Raw genomic sequence first — 25,788 nt, 5'->3', positions numbered from 1 at the left:
ATACTAGAACAAGGGCCTCTCTACATGGACCAACAACAAAAAGGATAATTTTTTACTCATAGAGTCAACATTTATTGAGCTCCTTCTAAATTACTGAATGCCAGGCCTTTTGCTAGGTCCACAAGATACCAAGAGAAACCCAAAGTCTGATAAGACAAAACACATTCTCATCTTTCCAGTTACCTTTCTTGACCTCAAATCCTTTTCTTTGGAAATAAAATAAAAGCACTTACTGCTAAAATGTGAACACTTTAACACCTCTACTTACCTAAGAATCAACACCATGAAATGTATACATGTATAAAAATTACTATTTTTTAAAATTAGATGCCATTTAGAAAGCTACTTTGTAAGTAGCAGTTGGGGATTGCTTCTGAATATGTTTAAATTCCCTAGAGGACCTTCCTCTTTTTTTAATTTCCTCCACACCCTATGGTGTTCCTGTGCTTCAAGTATAAACCAAAGGGAATTCTATTTTTTGTTTTCTGGCACATTTTTTGTTCAAGCCTTTGCTTGATAATTACATAGACAAGCCGTTTAACATACATTGGTAAGCACATGGAAATTATTATTACCACAAAGAATTTTTGACAGCTTAAATACATATGATTCAAAATGAAAGGTCAAATTGATTTTCCCATAATCTTCCAGATACAGTAATGCACAAATCTGAACACCTTTCCAGCACACAAATGTAGAGAATAATATCAATATGGAATCATGTAGATAAGGATTTTAAAAACTGCACAATAAACTGTATAACCCTTTTGAATGTGGGGATCATATTTAACTAGTCATCCTATTCTCTTTCATTTTTTGTTAGAAAGACTTGACTTACCCAATATCCACTCTCCATAAAGGATTGTAGGGAATTTGCCTATGGTTTTCCCCAACTCCTGGTAGCTTTTCAAAAGGACCGTTAAGTTTTTCCCATTATTGCAGAATTTTAAAGTTAAATGGTAATTTAGTCCAACCTTCCAGACCCAGACACTTAAAAGTGATGCATCAAAGATCCAGTTTGTGTCAAAGTCTTTCCTAAATTCAGACAGTACTCTTTCTGCCATTACTATGATTCCTCCTGCTCCTCTCCAAAACAGAAGAAAATGTCCACCGACAGGGATAAAAAATAAAAATTCACTCCGCACCTAGAAGTTTTTCTAAAAAATAAACAAGTTTTCTTCTTAGTGCATTCTCTTGAATAATAGAAATACAACCAGAATTCTCTTAAAAGCCAGGATAGTGAGACTTCAGCTCGGTTACTTTGCATACATCAGGAAAGACCAATAGCTGGAAAAGGGTATCATGTTTGGCCAGTCAAAAGGAGGGAAACCCTCAGTGACATGGGTTGACACAACTGCCACAAGAATGCACACAAGCACACCAACGATCATGAAGATGGCACAGGACTGGGTAATGTTTCCTTCTGTTACACATCAAGGTCACCTTGAGTCAGACCAACTCCACAGCAACTAACAGCAACAACAACAACTAAGTGGTTATAAACCACGCTAGAGCATTCCCCCTATCTTACATCTGACATGGTTTTGGCCTTTAGCCCCTTCCTTTTTTGCCATCTTCTGGATGATCAGAATTGAGAGGACTTAGCGTGGATCGGAAGCAATCATTCTTATTCTTTTTCCCACTTTGTCTCAGACCCTGCCCACATTCCTTCATTCTCATTTATTTCTAACTTTACCCTTTCCAATCAATGACTCAAGTAAGTGTAGTCTGCCTTCCTATTTTATCACAGTACTGGAACTTGCTCAAAAAAAAAAAAAAAAGCATTTTGGTTCAATTAAAAAAGTGTTTGACATCACCTCTTTGCAGAGCACTGCACTAGTTACTGTGGGATTCCACACAGTAGATGATGGATCCCCATGCCCTCATCAGGGGATGTGAAGGCTGCATGCAAGGCAGCTCCACTGTTCTTGCTTAATTCCAAAATAGGAAACAGGGCCAGCTTCACAGGGTATGCAGCATTTGAGTGGGGCCTCAGAGGCTGAGTGAGCAGATTCCAGTCAGAGGTTGCTTTTAGACTATCCATTTCTCATCTTTGTCTTTTTCCAACCATTTTTGGATACAAAGTGTTCCTAGACTTCAAAAGGAGCACAAAGACACTCCAAGCACACAAAAACCTGAGCCCTGAATTTGCACTAGTGGGAAAATGATCCCATTTTGAAGTTCCTGTGATCTGCTTGTGCTCTTCTGTTCTCATAGTAAGCAGCAGCCCATCTATGAAGAAGGATTTAAATACATGGCCTGCAAATCAGTTCCCCTTTTAACAAGAAAGGTAGTTTCGGAATGTCAAGTGACTTTTGATGACATCAATAGGAAAGACAGAAGGGGAAGTGAACTCTGACCAATGTGGTAACAATAGAAATGGATTTACATCTCCAGTGTCTAGTATGTGGACTGGAACATAGTTGCCTAATAAATGACATGCTCATCAAAATACCAGGATACCTATAAATTATAAGCAGCCAAACATAGTCAGCAGAGGTTCTTTTAATTATCAACATTCTTAATGAAGACTATAAATTCAATTATTAAATATCAAAATGAATTTTGTTGTTAATATTAAAATAGCTTTGGAGGTAGGCTGTAGACTAGTGGCAAATCTGGTGCCTTGTCATATGCCGAGAAGTAGTTAATGCAAAGACTCGTAACATGGCCCCTCTCATTCAGGGCATCTAGATAGTTACACTCTTCTGACCCAGGACCTCTCTGGAAGGAATCCATAAACCTTAAGCTGCAAACAAACACCCCAACCTGAAGTCAATTAACACAAAAGTCATCAGTTTCTTTGTGTGTGTATAGGCAGTCCTCTGATACCTTAAATAGGCCAATTTCTTTATCTCCTAGATTTATTTTGAGTATAATTATTATTGAGATTGATACATCTATTGACAAAAAGTCCCATAATTGCACTTTCAATGTAAAGGTAACTTAAGCATAGACACTTCATATGTTTGTTTCTCATCAAACTTATATATACTTATCTGTCTTGGTAAATGGAAAAAGCAGCATGATATAAAATAATGGAACTACTTTTACTAACATACCAAAATCTATACAGTACATGTAAATATGTACCATATCCACCTAAGGAGTTACTTTAGGAAGCTACATATTTATTCCACTTCTAAAACATTTTTGGTGACTTCATTAATGCAACTCACTTTATAGTCATATCATATGATGGTAGAATGATAACATTATATCTTATAGTAAACTATTTTTTTAAAAAACTCTGTCCAACTTAACCATCTCTTCGATTATACTCAGAATGATTTCAGATTCTTTCCAAAGTCTAAAACAGTTTTCTCAAATAATTGAGATTTGCATATATTGAAAAGCAAACTCTTTCAAAAGAAGATTTCAAAGCAGAGCTTTGAGCAATGGCAACATCACCGAACTACATTAACACACTCTCATAGTGATTGCCCTTCACTTAGCCCTCATGCTTGTTAAGCAGTCCGTAGGGAACCATGGAGAACTTGCTTGCCTTAAAGTGAACATTCCTGAAATTGAGTCCTGCATTGACTTCTAACAGACTCGTGACTTCCAGCAAGGCATCTAACTTCTCTGTTAAGTTTCCACGTTCATTAAAAGTAGGAGTAATATAACCTATTTTACTACCTTGGAGCCACACAAACTAATGGATATACATGTGTTTGGTTAAGTGACTACACAAAGGAAATTTGTTTAGAAACCAGTCATGTTAATTTACAGGCATTATAACAGAGGATTCTTACGAACATCAAGTCGCCTGTTAAACTACGCTATTGATGGGGCTCCAGAAATAGCCTCTGATGTTGTGAGATATAAGCACAAAAAAGAGATTAACCTTGAGACATTTTCAGAAACATACTTCTAAAAGAAAAAAGCTTGTTTTGTTTTGTTTGTTTGTATCATTTAACTCTCCCACCAACGCTCAAATACATGCATACTTCAAACTTGGCTATCTTTCCACAACATCTGTACCAAATAACCCACCTCTCACAGAAAACCACATCTCACTTACACTGTTCATTGTTGTCCTGTGAAGAAGGAATATCCATCACCATTTCAAGAATAGGAGTTTCTCCCTAAAGGTGAATTTTTCACATACTTTCAGCCACAAACCATGTTTAAGTGTCCTCTTTAACAGTTAAAATGGGATTGAAATTCTCAATAATTTCTTCATGATGCCTGAAAAATAATTCTTAATCTGAGTAATATCATAATGGCATAATGTGGGGAGGAAAGAAGGGACACAAAAGATAATATACAAGAGAGCTCTACTTTGTCAATGAGGCTTACCCAGACCACCCCATGTAAAACTGTATTTCCTCCCTGTGCTTCTGATCCCCCTTACCTTGTTCTACTTTCCCTGAGCACGCACTTATCACTGCATTTATTATTTATTGTCCGTCTCCCTCCAATAGAATGTAAGCTCTACAGCACTAAAGGCCATGCCTGGCACTGATTTAGTAGGTGACCTATAAAAAATTTTTTTTCTTGCATATGAAAATAATACATGCTTATTTTTGGAGGAAAAAAATGACAACTCTGAAAGGCATAAAGAAAAATCACCTGGTATCCAGTTATCTAGAGACAGCACAGATATCATTTTGCTGTATAACCTTCTGGAATTTTTCAGTGCTCATCAAAATGAACATATCACATATATATTTTACATACCATTTATTTTGAAGTTAAATTATATTTATTTTATCATATTTAAGAATACAATATTGTCCAGACCAACATATGTCTAAACTTTTAATGAAAGTTTTATACCAAAAAAAAAAAAAAAAAACCTACTAGAAAGCTAATATTTCAGGGTATATAGCAACTATGAGGAGCCCTGGTGGCGCAGCGGTTAAGGGTTCTGCTGATAACCAAAAGGTAAACAGTTCAAATCCACTAGCCGCTTCTTGGAAACCCTATGGGGCAGTTCTACTCTGTCCTATAGGCTCGCTATGAGTCAGAATCAACTCAACAGCAATGCATTTGGTTTGGTTTTGGGAGCAATTATGAAGGAGGCCTGGTGGAGCAGTGGTTAAAGTGCTTGACTGCTGACTGAAAGGCCAGTGGTAGGAAAGCACCAGCAGCTCCGAGAAAGATGTGGCAGTCTGCTTCTGTAAAGCTTTTACAGCCTTGGAAACCCTATGGGGTCACTAGGAGTCAGAATTGACTCAATAAAAAAAAAAAATAGCAGTGGGTTTTTTGTTTGTTGGTTTTTTGTTTTATAGCAACTATGTAAAATATACATAGCCAAAAAGCAAAACACAACAGCAAAAGTAAGGGACATGGCTTTTACCATATTCATAAATTGTTCCTTAACTAAATTGGACAAATTAAGTTGATATATAGGAAAGATGTTTTTTTAATGTAAGCAATTTATAAAGTTCCAATAAAACTTCTTTCTTCTATTTCATGAATTTAAAGAAAAATTCTTTAGGATGTCTTAGTTCCTTTTCCGATGAATTTAATTTTCGCCTTTTTTTTCCCTCCCAACTGAGAAAAGGGGAAAAATTGAGTCTTTTTAAGCTTGATTTATTTTCTAAGTTTTCTTCAGTACTTTATTTTTTCTTTACAGGACAAGAAATCATTTTGGTGTTTCATCAGGCAAAAAATTCAATCAAAATCACAGTAGCAAGAATTTAAGAGTTATTTTGAGAGTTTTATGGGTTATGGAGACAGAAAAATTCCCAACCAAATAGCAAATAGCTTCAGAAAGAAAAATATCATTGCAATATTTTTTCATCAAATCATATATGCTGGTATTAATCTACAATCAAGTTAAAGGAATAAAAAATATTTAAATAGATATGTTTAACTTTTATAAAAACCCTTCATGAAAATGAGAAATTCTGTAACTATATTTTTTAATGTTATATAAGTTCAATAAAAAAAATGAGACTTCATGAAGAATGATATCTAAAATATATTCAACAGACATAACAAATGAACAAAGAAATTCAAAACCAGTATACACATAATATTAATTTAAAAAACACATGCACAGAAACACATTATAAGAGAAATCCATCAAAATTTTAACACAGTTATTTCTGCTTGGAATTATAAGTGATTTTTATTTTCTTCTTTGAACTTCATTATACTGTCTAGATTTTCTATAATGAAGAGTTTCATGATCTAAAAAAATGACACAAACTTGTGTTGGGCACATATTGTTTTAAAGCACTTTTATGAGACATTTCTCATGCAATTTTGTGCCGTGGGCAGTCATAACTATTTTAATTTTAAAGATAATGAAATTGAGGGTCATAGAAACAAGTGGTTTGGCTAATGTTACCCAACTAGTAAATGGGAGAGACAAGACCAGAAACCATTTCATCTGATGCCTCATTCATTGCTCCTTCTATTACGTGTCATCAAGTCAACTCTAACTTGTAGTGACTCCATGTGTGTCAGAGTAGAACCGTGCTCCAGAGAGTTTTCAATGGCTGATTTTTAGAAGTAGATCACCAGGCCTTTCTTCCAAGGTGCCTCTGGGTATACTCGAACCTCCAGCCTTTTAATTAGGAGCTGAGCACATAAACCGTTTGTACCACCCAGGGACTCCCCCTTCTACTACACCTCTCCAAATATTTGTTGAGCAAAGACTCAATCTTCATATACAAATTGTTATTATATATTCACTCAGTGCAAGATTTTGGAGAAGCAGTGTCAGGTAAGACTAAACACTTGACAGGTACAGCAGAGTAACATGAAGAAACCTAATATGTGGCCCCCACCCTGAAAGAGTGTGTGATCTAACTGTTCAAATGAAATAATGCATATTTTAAACAAATATAAAAATAGAAGCAACATATGATATATTCCAAATAAAAACCCAAAAACCAAACCAGTTACCATCAAGTCAGTTCTGACTCCTGGCAATCCCATGTGCTTCAAAGTAAAACCGTGCTTCATAGGGTTTTCAATGGCTGTAATCTTCTCAAAGTAGATCGACAGCTCTTTCTTCCAAGGCACTTTTGGGTGAATGTGAACCACCACCGTTTTGGTTAGTAGGTGAGAGCTTAACCGTTTGTGCCACCCAGGGATTCCCATATTCCAAATAAGTGGTATAAATGACAAATGCTACAGAACTGTAGGAAGGAAATGATTCTGTAATTTGGGGTGATTAAGAGCAACTTCACAGGGGATGAAGAACACCTATTGAGACTTAACGTTTGGGAGGGATTCATATAGGTAGAAAGGAAGTGAAATAGAAGTCAGAGAAATATTTTCAGCTAAATCATGGAGGCAGGAGCATAAAAAGGCAAGTTCCACAGAAAGAAAAAGGAAACATCTGGCTGTAATAGAGTGTTTTAGTTTTGGGAAAATAACTAGAATCAAGGTGATATATTTGGGAAAAAAACTAGAATAACTAGAAAATGTATGCCATTAAAAAGGAGGTTGCATTTTTTTCTGTGAGCACTGGGGAGCCATGAAAATGTTTAAGTCATATAGTAAAGATGTATATAAGGTACATTGCCTGAAAATAGAGACTGGTGTCAGGGAGAACAGTTAAAAGGCTATTAAAAAGGGGGAGTTTTATAAGAAAATCTACCACAAATTGAGTGTTAAGATGATTCCAAAGTTTATATCTAAATGCAACAGGTCAAGACAAGCTTACTTTAAAAAAAAATTAAAAAATTTAAAGACATACACTCTTAGACATGAAGACTTTTATTAACTTTGAGGATGTACACTATCAGAGATGACTCATTATAGTTTTAGTTATAATACAGTGTTGTATTGTTCAAGGATAGACAAATAGAACAATGGAACAAAATAGAGAATCCAGAAATAGACATATACATATTTGGTCCCTTGATTTTTGACAAAGGGTACAACTTCTGATGTGATCACTGAGCCGTTGCTGGTATTCTTAGAGGATTCACAGAGGGGCAACATCAGAAAAATGGATGTTGATGGAAAAATTGTAGAGCATGGAAACAAATGATAGTGATTAATAATAATTTCTGACAAAATTCTTGGGTGGATTATTAAATATCTGGTTTCAAGTTATAGTGTTTCCTCCTCAATTTTGTATTATGAACATTCTCATACAGACAAGTTGAAAGAACACTGTATATACCCTCCATCCTGATTCAACAATTGCTAACATTTTGCTGTATTTATTCTCTCTCTCTTTCTAAATGCACACACGCACACACACTTTATTCAACCATTTGAAATCAAACTGCTAATAACCCTTCGAATCTAAATATTTAGCACATACATCATAAGATCATAAGAACAGTATTCTTCTACATATTCACAATATCATTTTTTTTTTTTTTTTTTACCATTCTTTATTGCACGTTGCAATCCTTCTGGGAATTCACCTTACTCCCTGGAGTATGAAAAAAAAAAAAAAGTTGAGTACAGCCTTTAGAAATTACTCTGGGGGCTTTCATGGATTGAACTGTGTCCCCCAAAATATCTGTCAACTTGGCTAGGCCAATATTTACAGTATTGTGTGACTGACCACCATTTTGTCATCTGATGTGATTTTCTTATGTGTTGTAAATCCTACCTCTATGATGTTAATGAGATGGGATTAGCAGCAGTTATGTTAATAAGGCAGGACTCAACCTACAGGATGCATTTTAAGCCAATCTCTTTTATAAGAGAAGCAAGCAGAGGCACAAAAGGACCTCACACCACCAAGAAACAAGAGCCAGGAGAACAGGCGGTCCTTTGGGGCTGGGGTCCCTATGCTGAGAAGCTCCTTGACTGGGGAAGACTGATAACAAGGACCTACCCTCCAAGCCAAAAGAGAGAGAAAGGCTTCTCCAGGAGCTGGCACCTCGAATTCAGACTTCTATCCTCCTATGAGAGGCTAAAAAAAAAAAGAGTCTAGAGAGAATATATTTCTGTTTGTTAAAGCCATCCACTTGTGGTATTTGTTACAGCACCACGGGATAACCAAGACAGGGGCTATTAATTTTTGTACGTCTGAAAAAAAAATTTATTTTATTCTTATTCTTGAGAGAGTGTTTAACAGGGTGTGCATTTGCGGTTATATCTCTTTGGTATTCTGAAATGTCATTACGACCCGCCTAAGTACTTTTTGTTTATCCTACCTGAGATTTGTTGTCGTTAGGTCAGTTCCAACTCACAGCGACTCTATGTACAACAGAATGAAACACTGCCCCTACGTGTCTTTCAGTTTGTTGTACTGGGGGGGCTTGCTTGTTGCTGTGATGTTGGAAGCTATGCCACTGGTATTCAGATACCAGCAGGGTCACCCATGGCAGACAGGTTTTAGCTGAGTTACTAGCTAAGAAAGACTAGGAAGAAGGACCTGGAAGTCCATGTCTAAAAAGAATGAGCCAGTGAAAACCTTATGAATAACAGCGGAACATTGTCTGATATAGTGCTGGAAGATGAGCTCCCCAGGTTGGAAGGCACTCAAAAGATGACTGGGGAAGAGCTGCCTCCTCAAAGTAGAGTCAACCTTAATGACATGGATGGAGTCAAGCTTTCAAACCTTTCATTTGCTGATGTGGCACAACTCAAAATGTGAAGAAACAGCTACAAACACCCATTAATAATCAGAACCTGGAACGTATGAAGTATGAATCTAGGAAAACTGGAAACCGTCAAAAATGAAATGGAATGCATCCAGAAAGACAACCTAGGCATTAGTGAGCTGAAATGGACTGGTATTGGTCATTTTGAATCACACAATCATATGGTCTGCTATGCCAGGAATGACAACTTGAAGAGGAATGGTGTTGTATTCATCGTCAAAAAGAACATTTCAATAAGATTTGTTAGGATTCTTGAATTTGAGACTTTCATCAATTCTGGAAAATTCTCAGGCATTATCTCTTCAAATATTATCTTTCATCCTTTATTATTTCCTTTGGAATTCCAATTAAACATATGGTAGACATTATCATTCTAGAGATCATGTCTCTCAACTTTTATTATACATTTTCCATCTCTTTATCTCACTGTGTTGTATTCTGCATAGTGTCTTCAGATCTTTCAACTCACAAATTATTTTTTCAGCTGTATCAAATCTGCTGTATAACCCATACATGAGTTTCTATTTCTAATTACTTTGTTTTTCATTCCTAGACAATCTATTTGGTTCTTTTACAAGTCTGCTTCATCGTATTATAGTATCTTATTCCTAAATCATAAACTAAAAATAATCAAACCCAGTGCCGTCGAGTCGATTCCGACTCATAGCAACCCTATAGGACAGAGTAGAACTGCCCCATAGAGTTTCCAAGGAGCGCCTGGTGGATTTGAACTGCCAGTCTCTTGGTTAGCAGCTGTAGCACTTAACCACTACCCCACCAGGGTTTCCTCCTAAATCATAATAGATAATTTAAATTCCTCATTTAACTCCTATAAATATATTAAGCCTAACTTTCCAAATTCTGTTTGATAATTCCAATATCTGAATTCTTTATAGTCTGATTCTGTGGGATCTCTCTCATGGTGGTTTATTTCCTTGCATGTTTTGTAATCTTTTGTTGTAATATACAAACATTTTTTCAGTCACTTTTTTGAAAATTCCTTGAAACCTCAGTTAAACTGTTTTTTTTTATAGAAGCTATGCATTCTACCAAACTGGTTAGCTTTAAATTTTCAGCATTGGATTTTTCAGACTGCACAGCCACAAACCTCCGTGAGGTTCCATTTTTGGTTACGAATTATCAGGAGAGTCTTTTTCCCTTTTCCCATCCAGAAGCAAGGCCAAAACTGGAAAGTTTCCTTACCATCTTCTTTGAAAGTTAGGGTTCTGTCACTTTACCATTTTACTGAGGATGTCACCATTCAGCAGTCTAAGCCTTTTGCTGGGTACCCAATACAATTCCCCACTTTGAATGGGTTTTAAGTTTCTTCCCTTTTCCCCAGAACACAGATCTTTAAGACAGAAGTTGTGAGTAACCAGGGAACCCAGAGCAAACTCTCGGTATAGTGCTTACTTCCCTCTCTAGATTTGTGATTTCCAATTGCATTGGGCTTGTGAAGAGTTCTGTAACGTATTTTCCACTACGGGAATTCATTTAAAAAGAGTTTAAAAAGTATTTACCCTACATTTAAAGTTTTGTGTATTAGGGTTTTTTTTTGTTTGCTTGTTTTTTAAACACAAAAGAAGTCCTGGCTTCAGTTTTAAAATCTTCTTATCCATTTAATAGCAAGACAGCCATTTTACTCAGTCACAAAAACCAAATGTGTAATAACACAAGTATATTATTCTTTAATAGAACTTATTTTAACTCACAGATGCCCATTTTTCCTTCATAGCAGAAAACAATCTTGAAATTTAAAGTAAAACCATTCACTTCCACATTAAAATTCACCCTGTCTAGGACAAATTTTCAGATAATTCACAATCTTCCACAGTACTCATCCTCCCATCACCAATACCACTTTCTTTCCTTTTTCTCTTCAAAGGGAGACTTAAGAATAATAGGTACAAGGTTCACAATAGTTGGGACAAGGGACAACCCTCACTGAGTTGCAACTTGTCCTGATTAGTTGTTATACACTGGGATCGACTGCTGTTGTCAGGTATAGTCTTAATCTCAGGTGGGGGTATATGCATCTATATCCTTTTTGTTCCAACCCCAGGATATTTAAAGTCTATGGCCTGTTTAAGTCACTTTTGTGCCCTTCTTGAGGGCCATGAAAACATGTCAGATGCTCTCCTACACCACTCTGAGGACCTGGGAACTCTCTGAGGTGGCCCTCAGGCCTTTTTGCCTAGGCATCTCTCTTTACCATTGCATCTCTACCTTTCCAGGGTCACACTTGGTGTACAGGTTTGTTAAGATGCTCAAAGTGTCCCTGGTAATTAAGGTTTAAGTCCTCTCTACACTTGGATTTCCTACCCAGCTTAAGTTTCTATAGTTCAGTCCCCCTCCAGCTAAACCCAGTGAGCTGGGATCGTGGGCACCTTCCCAGAGGCTCAGATAATGGCAGGGTCTCATAACGTCTCCGTTGATTCTTCTCCCACCAACTAGTCAGTGATTTGTTTCACTTCCCAGGCACATAAAAACTAACTCTTACATCAGTAAATACTCTCCCACTCTAAACTTTTTGATATAAACACTATGTTCTGAGTTCTCCAGTCTCCTCCTCTCAAATAGCTCACAAAGTCTTTTATTTCAAAAGGCCAACCTGTTGCCAGAGATAGCTTTGACTTCCAAGACTATGGTCCTGTGTATGCATTTTAAAAACCTAATCAGAAACTTCAGTTAACTTCTGTTCTAGATTACATCTACCATTTCTCATTGAGCAAGGTCTCTAGAAAGCATTAAGGGAAGTGTGGGTGTAAAGAAGTCTCACTTGAAAACTCAAAACATTATCAGACACATACATTTGGAATAACCCCAAACCCAAACATTTGGAATAGCTACTCTTAATTCTGCACTTCGTCAGCAAAGGAGAACATTGCTTTATATATATACTATTTTAGATAATCCTTACCACAAATATCAGAGAGATAAAGGGAAAGAGACCGTTATCCCCATAATTCAAATGAGAAACCTAAAACTGCATCTTCCAGATGTTAGGTAACTGACTCTGAATCACAAGCAATTAAATGGCAAAGTTAGGATTTAAGCCAGTTCTCTGTAATTCCAAAACATGAGTTTTTACTCATTTCATTACATTAACTCCCTTCTATGGTCATGTTGTTGTTAGGTGCCGTCGAGTCGGTTCTGACTCATAGCGACCCTATGCACAACAGAATGAAACACTGCCCAGTCCTACGCCATCCTTATAATCATTGTTATGCTTGAGCTTGTTGTTGCAGCCACTATGTCAATCCACCTCGTTGAGGGTCTTCCTCTTTTCTGCTGACCCTGTACTCTGCCAAGCATGATGTCCATCTCCAGGGACTGATCCCTCCTGACAACATGTCCAAAGTATGTAACACGCAGTCTCGCCATCCTTGCCTCTAAGGAGCATTCTGGCCGCACTTCTTCCAAGACAGATTCGTTCGTTCTTCTGGCAGTCCATGGTATATTCAATATTCCTTGCCAACACCACAATTCAAAAGCGTCAACTCTTCTTTGGTCTTCCTTATTCATTGTCAAGCTTTCACATGCATATGATGTGATTGAAAATACCATGGCTTGGGTCAGGTGCACCTTAGTCTTCAGGGTGACATCTTTGCTCTTCAACACTTTGAAGAGGTCCTTTGCAGCAGATTTGCCCAATGCAATGGGTCTTTTGATTTCTTGACTGCTGCTTCCATGGCTGTTGATTGTGGATCCAAGTAAAATGAAATCCTTGACAACTTCAATCTTTTCCCCGTTTATCATGATGTTGCTCATTGTCCAGTTGTGAGGATTTTTGTTTTCTCTATGTTGAGGTGTAATCCATACTGAAGGCTGTGGTCTTTGATCTTCATTAGTAAGTGCTTCAGGTCCTCTTCACTTTCAGCAAGCAAGGTTGTGTCATCTGCATAACGCAGGTTGTTAATGAGACTTCCTCCAATCCTGATGCTCCATTCTTCTTCATATAGTCCAGCTTCTCGTATTATTTGTTCAGCATACAGATTAAATAGGAATGGTGAAAAAATACAACCCTGACTCACACCTTTCCTGACTTTAAACTAATCAGTATCCCCTTGTTATGTCCGAACAACTGCCTCTTGATCTATGTAAAGGTTCCTCATGAGCACAATTAAGTGTTCTGGAATTCCCATTCTTCGCAGTGTTATCCATAGTTTGTTATGATCCACACAGTCGAATGCCTTTGCATAGTCAATAAAACACAGGTAAACATCCTTCTGGTATTCTCTGCTTTTAGCCAGGATCCATCTGACATCAGCAATGATATCCCTGGTTCCACGTCCTCTTCTGAAAGTGGCCTGAATTTCTGGCAGTTCCCTGTCGATATGCTGCTGCAGCCGTTTTTGAATGATCTTCTGCAAAATTTTGCTTGTGTGTGATATTAATGATATTGTTCTATAATTTCCACATTTGGCTGGATCATCTTTCTTGGGAATAGGCATAAATATGGATCTCTAAACATCGATATCCTAGGTATTAGTGAGCTGAAAAGGACTGGTATTGGCCATTTTGAATCGAACAATCATATAGTCTACTATGCTGGGAATGACAACTCGAAGAGGAATGGTGTTGCATTCATCGTCAAGAAGAACGTTTCAAGATCTATCCTGAAGTACAACGCTCTCAGTGATAGGATAATATCCATACGCCTACAAGGAAGACCAGTTAATACGACTGTTATTCAAAATTACGCACCAACCACTAGGGCCAAAGATGAAGAAATAGAAGATTTTTATCAGCTTCTGCAGTCTGAAATTGATTGAACATGCAATCAAGATGCATTGATAATTACTGGTGATTGGAATGCGAAAGTTGGAAACAAAGAAGAAGGATCAGTAGTTGGAAAATACGGCCTTGGTGATAGAAACAATGCCAGAGATCGAATGATAGAATTTTACAAGACCAACGGCTTCTTCATTGCAAACACCTTCTTTCACCAACATAAACGGCGACTATACACATGGACCTCACCAGATGGAATGCACAGAAATCAAATTGACTACATCTGTGGAAAGAGATGGTAGAAAAGCTCCTATCATCAGTCAGAACAAGGCCAGGGGCCGTCTGTGGAACAGATCATCAATTGCTCATATGCAAGTTCAAGGTGAAACTGAAGAAAATCAGAGCAAGTCCACAAGAGCCAAAATATGACCTTGAGTATATCCTACCTGAATTTAGAGACCATCTGAAGAACAGATTTGATGCATTGAACACTAGTGACCGAAGACCAGATGAGTTGTGAAATGACATCAAGGACATCATCCATGAAGAAAGCAAGAGGTCACTGAAAAGACAGGAAAGAAAGAAAAGACCAAGATGGATGTCAGAGGAGACTCTGAAACTTGATCTTGAGTGTCGAGCAGCTAAAGCAAAAGGAAGAATTCATGAAGTAAAAGAACTGAACCGGAGATTTCAAAGAGCCTCTCGAGAAGACAAAGTAAAGTATTATAATCACATATGCAAAGAGCTGGAGATGGAAAGCCAAAAGGGAAGAACACGCTCTGCGTTTCTCAAGCTGAAAGAACTGAAGAAAAAATTCAAGCCTCGAGTTGCAGTAGTGAAGGATTCCAAGAGGAAAATATTAAACGATGCAGGAAGCATCAAAAGAAGATGGAAGGAATACACACAGTCATTATACCAAAAAGAATTAGTCGATATTCAACCATTTCAAGAGGTGGCATATGATCAGGAACCAATGGTACTGAAGGAAGAAGTGCAAGCTGCTCTGAAGGCATTGGTGAAAAACAAGGCTCCAGGAATTGAAGGAATATCAATTGAGATGTTTCAACAATGTCTCTACAGTCATAGACCCTTATAAACTCAGAGGAGATTAGAATAAAATATAAATGCCTAGAGTAATAAAGTTAGGGACCTCTCTGGAAGTCACCTAAAACTCACCTAGTTCACCCATCTAGTACCAGATACATGAACGACTTCAATAAGAATATTTCTTCTCTTTGAATCACATATTGTCCATAGTGCTTCACCAAACCCAAACATTGTTCAAGCAATTCATCTGTTATAAAATTTGAAATAATTTTTGAATCTTAAAAATGAAGGTCATATAATTGAAATAGTATGTTTAATTTAAAATATAAATTATTTGTTCTCTTGATACTTCTCATTAACTACTATGTAATACACATATGCAGTAAAACCTGTCACAACCTGTGTAAAGTGAAACCTGTCAAAGAAGGAAACTCAAATATTTTTCCATTAAAATGAGCAATAGAAAAGTGGTAAGACTGCACCTTGTCAAAGGCAGAAAACTTGCAAGACTCAGAAAAACAAGGCAGTCCCGCTGAGTTCCGGTTCTCACGGGTTTCACTGTAGTATACATAAAATGGAAACACTGGTGGTACAGTGGTTAAGAGCTCAGATGCTAACCATACGGCTGGCAGTTCAAATCATACAGGTGCTCCTTGGAAACCCTGTGGGGCAATTCTACTCTGTCCTATAGGGTGGCTATGAGTTGGAATTGACTCGATGGCAATGGGTCAGGTTTATAGATCAAATATATTTATTTGTGAACGCACACATTCAGATGCCTTAAAATTCTTTGACAGAATAAAATTAAAGCAAATTCCTACTGCTGTGGTATAATCTCATCTAAAATTTAATTACTCTGTTATTTTCAGGCTTTATCTTCCAGTTTATCTTTCATATCACAAATGGCAGAATTCATTGAAAATAGCAAGAAATCAATACGAACTTAATGATCTTAAGCTTTTTAAAGTAATTTTATACTTCTTTTTTTAACTGCAGCTATTCATCTTTGGGTTTCGTTTGTTTGTTTGTTAACATATGGAAATCAGTTTGCATAGAAAAGAGTCCCCCAAAGAATGCAACAAAGGAAACCCACTATCAGAGTTCCTTGGGGTAACTCACAGTGGACTGCATTGTATTTACCAAACCGTCTAGTCATTTCTGCAGAGTGAGAATAATATATCCACATTTTACTGTAAAATTTTTAACTTTCCCCTTGAAAACTATAATTAAGATTTGGTGACCTTCACTAAGCTGCCCCAGCTATGTACACCTCAGCCTGAATAAGCTATCAGCTCAGTAACTGCTAAATGATCAGGCCCTCTCTCTACCATCTTCTTAACAGTGACCTCTTTCAAATTTTTTATAAGCTTTGGGTATTTCCTTTTTATAGTCTTGCCAACATAATCATATTACATCCTGACACCAGACGGTGTAAATTAATTCCTCTTCTTTCTTATGTACCACTTCACAGAGAAGAACTAGATTTTTTACTTTAACACTTGATTAAATTGTGGAATGGAGATGAAAAATGAGGCCTCTTGGGAAAATTGTATCTCACCTGGGCCAGCCGGGAGACTGACAGGGGATTTGAAGCAAATTAACTTTTTAAAAAATCTTTATGGGAAGGAGAAGAAAAGAGAGATAAAGAGACAGGGATTTTGAGAGATGGGGTAGCTTATTTGCTTAATATTAATCTTATGCCAGATAAGCTAGGACAGTGTTTTCCCAAACTCGCCTCATGTCTTGGTCATCAGTGCTGCTATAACAGAAATACCACAAGTGGATGGCTTTAACAAAGAGAAATTTATTCCCTCACAGTCTAGTAGACTACAAGTCCAAATTGAGGGCGTCAGCTCCAGAGGAAAGCTTTCTCTGTCAGCTCCGGAGAAAGGTCCTTGTCATCATTCTTCCTCTGGACTAGGAGCTTCTCCACGCACGAACCTCGGGTCCAAAGGATGCGCTCTGCTCCTGGCACTGCTTTCTTGGTGGTACGAGATCCCCCCTCTCTGCTTGCTTCCCTTTTCTTTTATCTCTTGTAAGATAAAAGGTGGTGCAGGCCACACCTCAGGGAAACTCCCTTTACACCGGATCAGGAACGTGATCTTAGTAAGGGAGTTATGATCCCACTCTAATCCTCTTTAACGTAAAATTACAATCACGAAATGGAGGGCAATCACACAACACTGGAAATCATGGCCTAACAAAGTTGACACATATTTCACAATTCAATCCATGGCATCTGATTATAAGACTTACCTGGGAAGCCTTTTAACGATATAGATTCCAAGATCCTTCCCTAAAGCTTCAATTCACTGTATCTGACACCATGTTTGATAAGCACTCTAGACAATTCTTGTGGTTATACAAGTTTGGGAATAACTGAATCAGAGTAAAGCTTAGGTCAGATTCTCTTCCATCTTACTTTAAAAACTACACTAAAACCCCCCACAAATCCACAAATTATGATGCTTCTGGGTCTAACAGCATATATCTTTCAAATGAATGGACTATTTATTGATTGTTTTAGTAATCTAGTACCTCTATATATTGCTGTACCTTCAGTAATGTATGGACCTACCAATTCAATTTAAATCTTATTAAAATTTTTCTGGTAATTAACCACAAAATTAGCTTTCTCTAAAACTGCTCTGCTAGAAGGTATGCTGATAGCTGTGGCAAGATCAGTCACCCCCTGGGCTCTTTCATCTTTCACTCTGGTAACCAACTCTGAAGTTCATTAAATCAGTTTAATATGTTGTTCACTAAACATCCTATTTGTGACTTGTTCTTCCTCAGGAGACTATAGCCTCCTGGGGAGGAAGAATGAATCTATTCCAAAGGAGGAAGTGGAAATAGGTGTTCAATGAGTACTTTCCGAAGGCTCATCATATGGATATGACACTATGCATTCCACGTCATGTGCAGATCTCTGTGCGTCTGTGCAGAGAGGAAGTTTACGTCACAGAACTCGATAAAACTGCTCCATTGGAATTTTATCTGCTGCCACATTTATACCCTAGGCGAGCAGCTTGTTTGAACCGAGAGGCCTTTCAAGTCATTCTGCCACTCTGTCCGTCACACATCAGATTTTTCATTAATATTCTCTGACATCTGATTAAGGATACTGAAGAATTTTAATATGGGAAAATTCTACCAAATTTATCATAATTAAAATAGCCAAAGAAAATAGAAAGTTGATTGAGTTTATAATAATCTGAAAATTAGTATAAAATTAGTATAATTTTAGACAAGTCTCAAATATCTTCACTAACAGGGGTAGGTGGTGAGGAGAAGAGACATGGATACTTGAAAATAGCCAGAAGAACCAAACTTGTTTACTCTGGAGAGTCACTCTGGGAGGCCAAAACATCCTGGATGGTTTGATTAAGATCTCTGACAGGGTCTATCAAAGATTATAAAAAATGGAAAAAGGCAAGACTGAAGAAAGCCTCCTTCCTTTTAACTAATATTTTTGGAGCAGCATTTATAGATGTTCATCTGTGAATAATCATAATAAAAAAATCAGAAGCAATGTTTTGAAATATCATCAAAGTATAGCAGATACTTGTGATAGAATGAGTCTGAGAAAGAATATACAAAGGCAGTGAAGTAAGGCAGGCACTGCATGATCATTTTAGAATGCCTTTTAGAGAACAGTCTCATTACAATAATACCAATACATCCAGCCTCCGGTCAGCTGCAATTGTCTTTTTATCAAGCTCTCCCAAACCAGCTGCTTTGCATCCCTCCCCAGTCCTGCTCCTGCCGTATGCAGAGCTTCCAGTATCCTCTTCCTGTTCATCCTAACCAAACCAGCTTTCAGAAAGATTTCATTCACTCATTAACAGTATTATGCTCTCAGGCTCTCTACAAGGGAAACCCCAGACAGTGTCTTAGATCAAAAAACCAAATCGTTAATGGTGGCATTTGCACACATTATCTAATAGAAAACAAATGTAATGTGGGAAATATCTAGAAAAGAACTTCCTGAATTATCAACACTTTATCTTCTGCCTGTTTTTAAGACTGATGTGGGACTCTAGAGTCAAACAAACCTGGGTTTCCAGCACCATCAACTGCATAACATTAAGCAGCTTCCTTAACCTCCTTGAGGCCTCAGTTTCCCTATCTTAAAAAGGAGGATAATAATATCTACCTTGAAAGGTTGTTCTGAGGGCCAACAGTCAGCCTTAGAGTTCAGAAATTTGCGTAATTTTTATTATTTGCACATCTGTTACTTGGGACTTTCGAAAAATCTAGAAGACTCCTCTCTCTGCAACCTGTGGTGTATGATTATTGTCAGAGGGTAGCAAGCCCCAGCATGCAAGGCTTTGGGGTTTTCTGAAACCTCAGTACTCTGCGGTGGGGCATGTAGCTTCGCATATAAGAGACAATTCCTCTGAGACTGAAAGATTCAATTGTTAGGACCAGTCTGTTCTGATTGGTCCTCATCCGTGTGATAAATGTTGTTAAATAATTTGTATATCATATTAGATATATAAGTATCAAATTACCTGTTACAGTATACGATAACATCCACTCAGCAAACGGCCGTGGTGGTCGTACTTGCTGCTGGTAACAGCACAGCCAATGAATCACAGGCACAATGCTGTGCTCCCACAAAACCTTCAAAACAGTTGATAATCCTATACAGCAAGTCGCTTTCCTTAGTCCCTGTTATGCAATGTTCCCTGATGACTGAAAAAAAACAAAAAACCAAATCCACTGCCACCGAGTCGATCCCAACTCATAACAGCCCTATAGGACAGAGTAGAACTGCTCCATACGGTTTCCAAGGAGAGCCTGGTGGTTTCAAACTGCCAACATTTGGTTAGCAGCTGACCCCTTAACCACTACACCACCAGGGTTTCCTCGATGACTGAAGTATCCCCTTATCTGCTATTTGCACTGTAGGTAGGAGAACACAGATTTTTTTGTAGCTTTCTTTCTTGAAATTAGGTAAATTTTAACTGCCATCTCGTTCACTCTTCTTACCTTACACACAACCCCTGCTTAAATCAAGTCCACCTAAACTTCAAGTCACTCATCAAAAATAGTCAGGAACTAAGGGGGAATGTATTGATTACAGCATGTTCTAATTCACTTTTCAGCATTTAAAATCCAGCTTGTTTCACTTGTAGGACCTATAGATTAGGAGTCCATTGCAATAACCTAAAAATATGGGGTTTTCAGAGCAAGATGGATAAAATGTACTGAAAGTATATTTTACTTGAACTGAAACGTGCGCACTTAAAGAAAAATCTAGTCAATTTCTATATGATAGCTCTCGTTTCATTTGAATGAAGAGCGTTCTGGTTCAAGTTACTCTTGCGTCACCAGGCAATTGTCCTGGGTCTTTCGGTCTCAGAGGAATTGGCTCTTATATGCCAAGCTACATGCCCCACCCTAGAGTAATGAGGTTTCAGAAAACCCCAAAGCCTTGCATGCTGGGGCTTGCTACCCTCTGACAGTAATCATACACCACAGGTTGCAGAGAGAGGAGTCTTCTAGCATTTTCCCAAAGTCCCATGTTACAGATGTGCAAATACTAAAAATGATGCAAACGCTCACGGGCTGCTTGCCTGTGTGGCCTGTTCCAACAAATTCTCTGGCCAATGTAGAAAGAAATTAGCAGAGGCGTCTGCCTTCTGTTAACTTGGATAGTCTTTGTACTTCAAAGTATTGTTAATTGCCAAGATTAAAACCCAAAACCTATTTCCTGGTAAACTCTAAGTCCGGACACTTTTTGTAGGCTAAAACATCACATTCCTTTGATGTATTTTTAGTCTAAAACCAGCTAACTCAGACATGGCAGAATATGTTCATTGAGTATTTCATTCTTTTCATAGGCATTTGTTTAACTGAAGTCAAGGAGTTTGGTCATTTTGCTGCTGTGCTTATGCGAGATATAAATTTTTTCAACCTAAGATTTTTCTTTCTTTTAACCCTTTCTAGAAATTGCCTCCAGATTTATCTAGAAAACATAAATCGGGCTATTCTAATCTCTATTTTTCATATACAAAGTAGTAATTATCACTCTAAATAGAAAGAATTTTTAGTCTTTTTAAAACTGCAACTTCTTGTACTACTTGCATTCTGGCACAATCCCTCTCTTTAGTTTATTTCAGTGATAACTCTCATTTCTTTATTAATAAATTAAGTATTGTGATGGAAACATATGATCCAGCTCCTAATTCTATCACTATCACTAACTGGGGGCAAGTGATTAACTTTTCATAACACATTTTTAATGATCTGTGAAGTTCAGCAGCTAGGTGAAGATAAACAAAGTGTGCTTTTTGAATTAAAAAAAAATACAGAACTGTTTCAAAAAGTTAATTTTTTAAATGGAGATGCAACATTTTGCACAAGAGACTCACATGTACATCTGACCTTGATGACTGCATACCCAATCCAGTTTCTTTGTCCTATTTTATAATTTAATGTAATGGATGCAAAGTCAAACTAATCAATGCTGTTAAAGACAGTCCAGGGAAAAAACCAAACAAAATAATGAACAGTCCGTGAGTAATTTGTACCTATGTAAAGATTTTGGAGCTAGAAGAAACTTCAACCATCAACTGGTGAATTAACAACAACAACAAAAGTAGGTTTTAAAAAAAAAAGGCCTCCTTGAATTCAAGGGCAGATTGTTGGTGTGAGTGCTACACCTCTGTGAGGGCCAGGCCTTCCATGTGCTTGGGGAAAGATTGCTGATTGATTGTAAAGCCTCTTAAAAAAAAGGAAAATTGCAGTCGAGTCAATTCCGACTCATAGCAACCCTATAGGACAGAGTAGAACTGCCCCACAGGGTTTCCAAGGAGTGCCTGGTGGATTGAAACTGCTGACCTTTTGGTTAGGCGCTGTAGGTCTTAACCACTATGCCACCAGGGTTTCCAAAGCCTGTTAAAAAAAAATAGAGACATATCCATGTAACTTGACCTTGACCCTTGTTAGAAGTCAAACGGTACCCTTCTAGGGCTTTAAGAAAAAAAATCATTCACCCTTTGACTGGCAAAGCCCTCTTGCTTGGTAATAGATTGTAGAGGTGGAGGAGGCTTGGTTAAATGAGAATTTTACCTTGAACTGGTAATGTTTAGAATAAAAAAAACTACTTATTGTTCCTACTGAAAAGTTGTATCCATTGGTGACTGAATTGCATAATTGCCAAGAATATAGCAATCAGAATATGTTCTGATTTATTTATATGTAGGGAGAGGGATTCTAGCCTTAGATTCCAGAGAGGCAGGATATGATCACAGCAACCTTGCCCGTGGAAAGTGGGTAGGCTCATGAAACAAGGTGTCAGGTTGGACATTAAGGATAGAGACAGCCAGCCAGGGACCCCTGTGAATGGGCACAGCTGATGGATTCTAGTAGTAATGACAATGAATATCCAAGACTAGGTTTAATTTTTCCACACTTTCATTTTCTCATGTTATTTTCAAGGCTCCAATACCACAACTTGTCCTAGTGACATCTATGCTTTGTGCAATACAGGGAGGACCTTATGGACAATCCTAAGGTGAAGTAAGCCAGAGAGAGCAGCAGTGGCATCCAGAAGCATTATGAGCTAGCAGGAAGCCGTGAGCAGTGACCAGAGGAGCAGACCAGAAGAGGTGACACACAGCACTCAGAATGGAGTCATGCAGTCGGAAGATTCTCAGAAATTGGAGATGTGGGGAATACAATAAAGACTGTACATCCCATAGTATGGGGGTTATAGCTGAAGACCATGAGGGCATTATGGTTACATCCTTTAGATACTTTTTGATTGAGAAAATCCATAACAGATACCAAGGTACTATGAATTAAATAATTTAAATAATTAATACTTATTTTTTTAAGAACAATAATCTAGATACCAAACCAAACCCAATGCCATGGAATCAATTCTGACTCATAGCAACCCTACAGGACACAGTAAAACTGCCCCTTAGGGTTTCCAAGGCTGTAAATCTTTACAAAAGCAGATTATTACATCTTTCTTCCACGGAGCAGCTGGTAAGTTTGAACCACTGACATTTTGGTTAGCAGCTGAGCACTTTAACCACTGAGCCACCAGGGCTCCTACTAATCCATATACCTTCGAAAAATGGTAGTTTATGTGGGCATGCATGTGTATTTATTTAGATACACATACATGGCTCTGGAGACACCTCTAATAGTTCTACAGAAATTTAGGAGACCAAGACCCACATGTTGGCAAACATTGGACGGTATCATAGAACATGACCCTAGCGGCTAGCACCCTTGTCTCCAGCAGTGTCTCCTGCCACAACAATAGCCTTAATGTCTAATATGTATGCCTCCCTTCACCTACTTTTAATTTTCTCCTCTTGCATTTAGAATTATAGATTCTTGAACCAAAAAAAATTTTTTTAGAGCTCAACTAATCGAATCCCATCAGTCAGTTCTTAGAGATTGAAAAACTAAACAGTAACTATGATCCTCAATGTTCAGTAGACAATTCCAGAGGGGTTCAGCAGCATATCAGGAGGATAGAATGCAGAAATCTATCACACTAGATTCTATCCCACAAGTCCAGTCAATTGTTTAGTCCAGAGTCCTAGAAGCAGATTTTGAGCAGTGAGAACTTGCCACCACTTGAAGGCTGTGGGTTAACACATTAGTAGTATTTTTTTCCTAGGTATTTACCAAGCCTCATTTGTTAGACTATGTACAGTTACATGTTAGAGAACCATTCTAGAGAGAAAAATAAAACATAATCACCCTTGAAAATTCTGAATTATTTTCAGTGGGGCCAGAATGGAGAGGCTCATTTAATTAGCAAGTACAATAAAGACGTGACATTTAAAAACAAATTATGACACATTTCCGTCCTTCACTGGTACACTGACTGGTGATATATTGTTCTTTTATGGTTGCCATTTCAAAGTTTTAATTGCTTTGGCTAAATTGGTTTAATCCAAATCCAAAAAATGTCAATTCAGTAATTACCCCTGTGCTATTGGAATCAGATTCATTTATTAAGAAAAAGAAAATTGACTTCAGAAAGGGAAAAACAATTATCATGCAATATCAGGGGAAATCTTATCCCACTGAGGTATTACAAAATCACATTGCATATGACTGCAACTGTTTATCATACAGGAGCAAAATATTCATTTTTCAATTCTAAACAGTAATTTATTAAGTAAATACTCAAATATAAATTAGCTAATCCAGAATCACTTTCATTCATTTGCAAATTTATTAATTCGCTTGGAAAATATCTGTTTAGTGCCACTTCTATGTCAGGCAAAATAATTACATATTTGCTTTCATGCAATATAATGAGTTAGAAAGACATTACAAAAATAATACAAATTCATATATAATTACAAACTATAGTAAATATTAGATGAAAAATTACAAGGTGCTATGTAAGTATAAGGAGCCCTGGTGAAACTATAGTTAAATGTTTGGCTGCTAACCGAAAGGTCTGCGGTTCAAACCCACCAGTCGCTCTGCAGGAGAAAGATGTAGCAGTTAGCTATAAAGATTACAGCCTTGCAAACCCTGTGGGGCAGGTCTACTCTGTCCTATAGCGTCACTCTGAGTTGAAAATTGATTCGACAACAATTTATGTGGGTGTATCAGGACCTGACCCACTGACAATATGAGTTAAGATATGAAGGACAAAAAATTTAGCTGGCATACTAGTAGGAAAAGAGCGTTTCATGTAGAGGAGAAGAGCACAGCACATTTCAAAGACTGAAGGAAGGTCAGTGTGGCCAGAGTGCAGAGAAGGGTGAAAATGGTACAGGATGAAATGGATTGGTTAGTAAGTACCACTTGCAGACATGCTCCCATCCACCACCAGATTTAGGCCACTAGATGTGTGTGATTCTTCCTGGCTGGAGAATTCTGCTTCCAAAGCTTCTCTTCACCTGGTCAAAATTTAGGCCTTGGCTCAGATGCCACCTTGTCTGGGAAATACTGATCCTTGTGCTGCGGTCCAAGTACATAGGACAAGGACAGCTTCTAACATGTATTTCATTATTTGAATGAATTGAATATGTCAATCAAGAGAGGCCTAGAGAGTTGACAGTATTGCCTAACGTCACACAGTTTTGGGTGGTAGAGTGAGAAGATCCAGGTCTCCTGCCACCCGTTGCAGTGTTCCTTCCCCTCCATCATGGTGACGCCTGTCTTTATCATCTCAATTGCATTAGCTCTCTTCATTAAGTCTTATAAACATCCTCTTCATGTGGCTTCAAAATGCTGTACATCTATACTATGGGTTATGACTTTCACACCTAAAACAGACAAATATCACCTCCTCTCTAAAGCCTTCTTCAGCTCCTTTGGCTAGTGGTAGCCCTGGCTCCTGTGCTCCTGTGGCACTCTCAAATGCTCCTGCAACATTTTGTACATTGGTTTCCTTCCCCATGATACTGACATTAGGACCATGCTGGATTCATTTTACATCCTTGGTACCCAGAATATTTCTTAGTACAGAGTAGTA

General features: G+C 37.7%; 1 protein-coding gene across 8 annotated transcripts in view; it reads right to left on the bottom strand.

Moving 5' to 3' along the window:
- Positions 1 to 25,788, bottom strand: part of FABP7 (fatty acid binding protein 7) — a 183,500-nt gene that overhangs the window by 81,121 nt on the left and 76,591 nt on the right. For 4 of the 8 annotated variants that reach the window (XM_064290382.1, XM_064290385.1, XM_064290383.1 and 1 more), the window contains one exon: positions 4,025 to 4,191. The exons of the other annotated variants lie outside the window; for them this stretch is intronic. In XM_064290382.1, coding sequence (XP_064146452.1) covers positions 4,025 to 4,067 — 43 coding nt within the window. In that variant the 5' untranslated portion in view covers positions 4,068 to 4,191. The remainder of the gene's footprint in view (positions 1 to 4,024; positions 4,192 to 25,788) is intronic. 8 annotated transcript variants of the gene reach the window in all.

Source organism: Loxodonta africana, chromosome 1 (assembly GCF_030014295.1).
Source record: "Loxodonta africana isolate mLoxAfr1 chromosome 1, mLoxAfr1.hap2, whole genome shotgun sequence".
Lineage (NCBI taxonomy): Eukaryota > Metazoa > Chordata > Mammalia > Proboscidea > Elephantidae > Loxodonta > Loxodonta africana.
The sequence above is the reverse complement of the archived record's forward strand: the minus strand, read 5'-3'. Positions and strand labels throughout refer to the sequence as shown.